Source organism: Cyprinodon variegatus, unplaced genomic scaffold (genome assembly GCF_000732505.1).
Source record: "Cyprinodon variegatus isolate N-32 unplaced genomic scaffold, C_variegatus-1.0 Scaffold65, whole genome shotgun sequence".
Lineage (NCBI taxonomy): Eukaryota > Metazoa > Chordata > Actinopteri > Cyprinodontiformes > Cyprinodontidae > Cyprinodon > Cyprinodon variegatus.
Window position 1 is genome coordinate 498,517 of NW_015150518.1, and position 477 is coordinate 498,993.

The 477-nt window shown below is 55.3% G+C and overlaps 1 protein-coding gene across 1 annotated transcript in view; it reads right to left on the reverse strand.

Moving 5' to 3' along the window:
• The window catches only part of ncbp3 (nuclear cap binding subunit 3), a 12,482-nt gene extending 12,005 nt beyond the window's left edge, over window positions 1–477 (reverse strand). Inside the window, exon 1 of the mRNA XM_015371794.1 lies at window positions 295–477. Coding sequence (XP_015227280.1) covers window positions 295–477 — 183 coding nt within the window. The remainder of the gene's footprint in view (window positions 1–294) is intronic.

Here is a 477-nt window from a genome sequence, read left to right on the forward strand (position 1 = left end):
TGGAGGAACCCAGCAGGGAGATCAACCCACGCCATGGATTAGAAACTAAACTGCTGAGCTCTTTTCTACATGCTGACCGTTTTATTTTATTTTCTTTATGTTTTTAACGAGCAAGGGAATAATAGACAAACTCCTTTATAATGTGCTGCAGTTAAATCCAGTTAACCAGCACCTGACTAACTCCCGGAAGGAGCCGGGGCTCCGTGTCCCCGCATGCTGCTTCCTCACACCGCGCAGCCAGCTGTATCCTAATCCAGTCCCCGGTCTGCCTGCGGCCTACAGGCGGACACTCACCGGTAGCAGCTCCTTCAGGGAGCGGTTAACCGACACATCCTCCGGCTCCAGCTCTCCCTCCTCCACCTCCATCGGTTCGGCCTCCCGACCATCTCTGTCAGACTCGGAGTCAGAGTCCGACTCTGAGCGCTCCGAACCGCTGTCGGATTTCACCGAGACCTGCAAGCTGCGCACCGCCGCCAT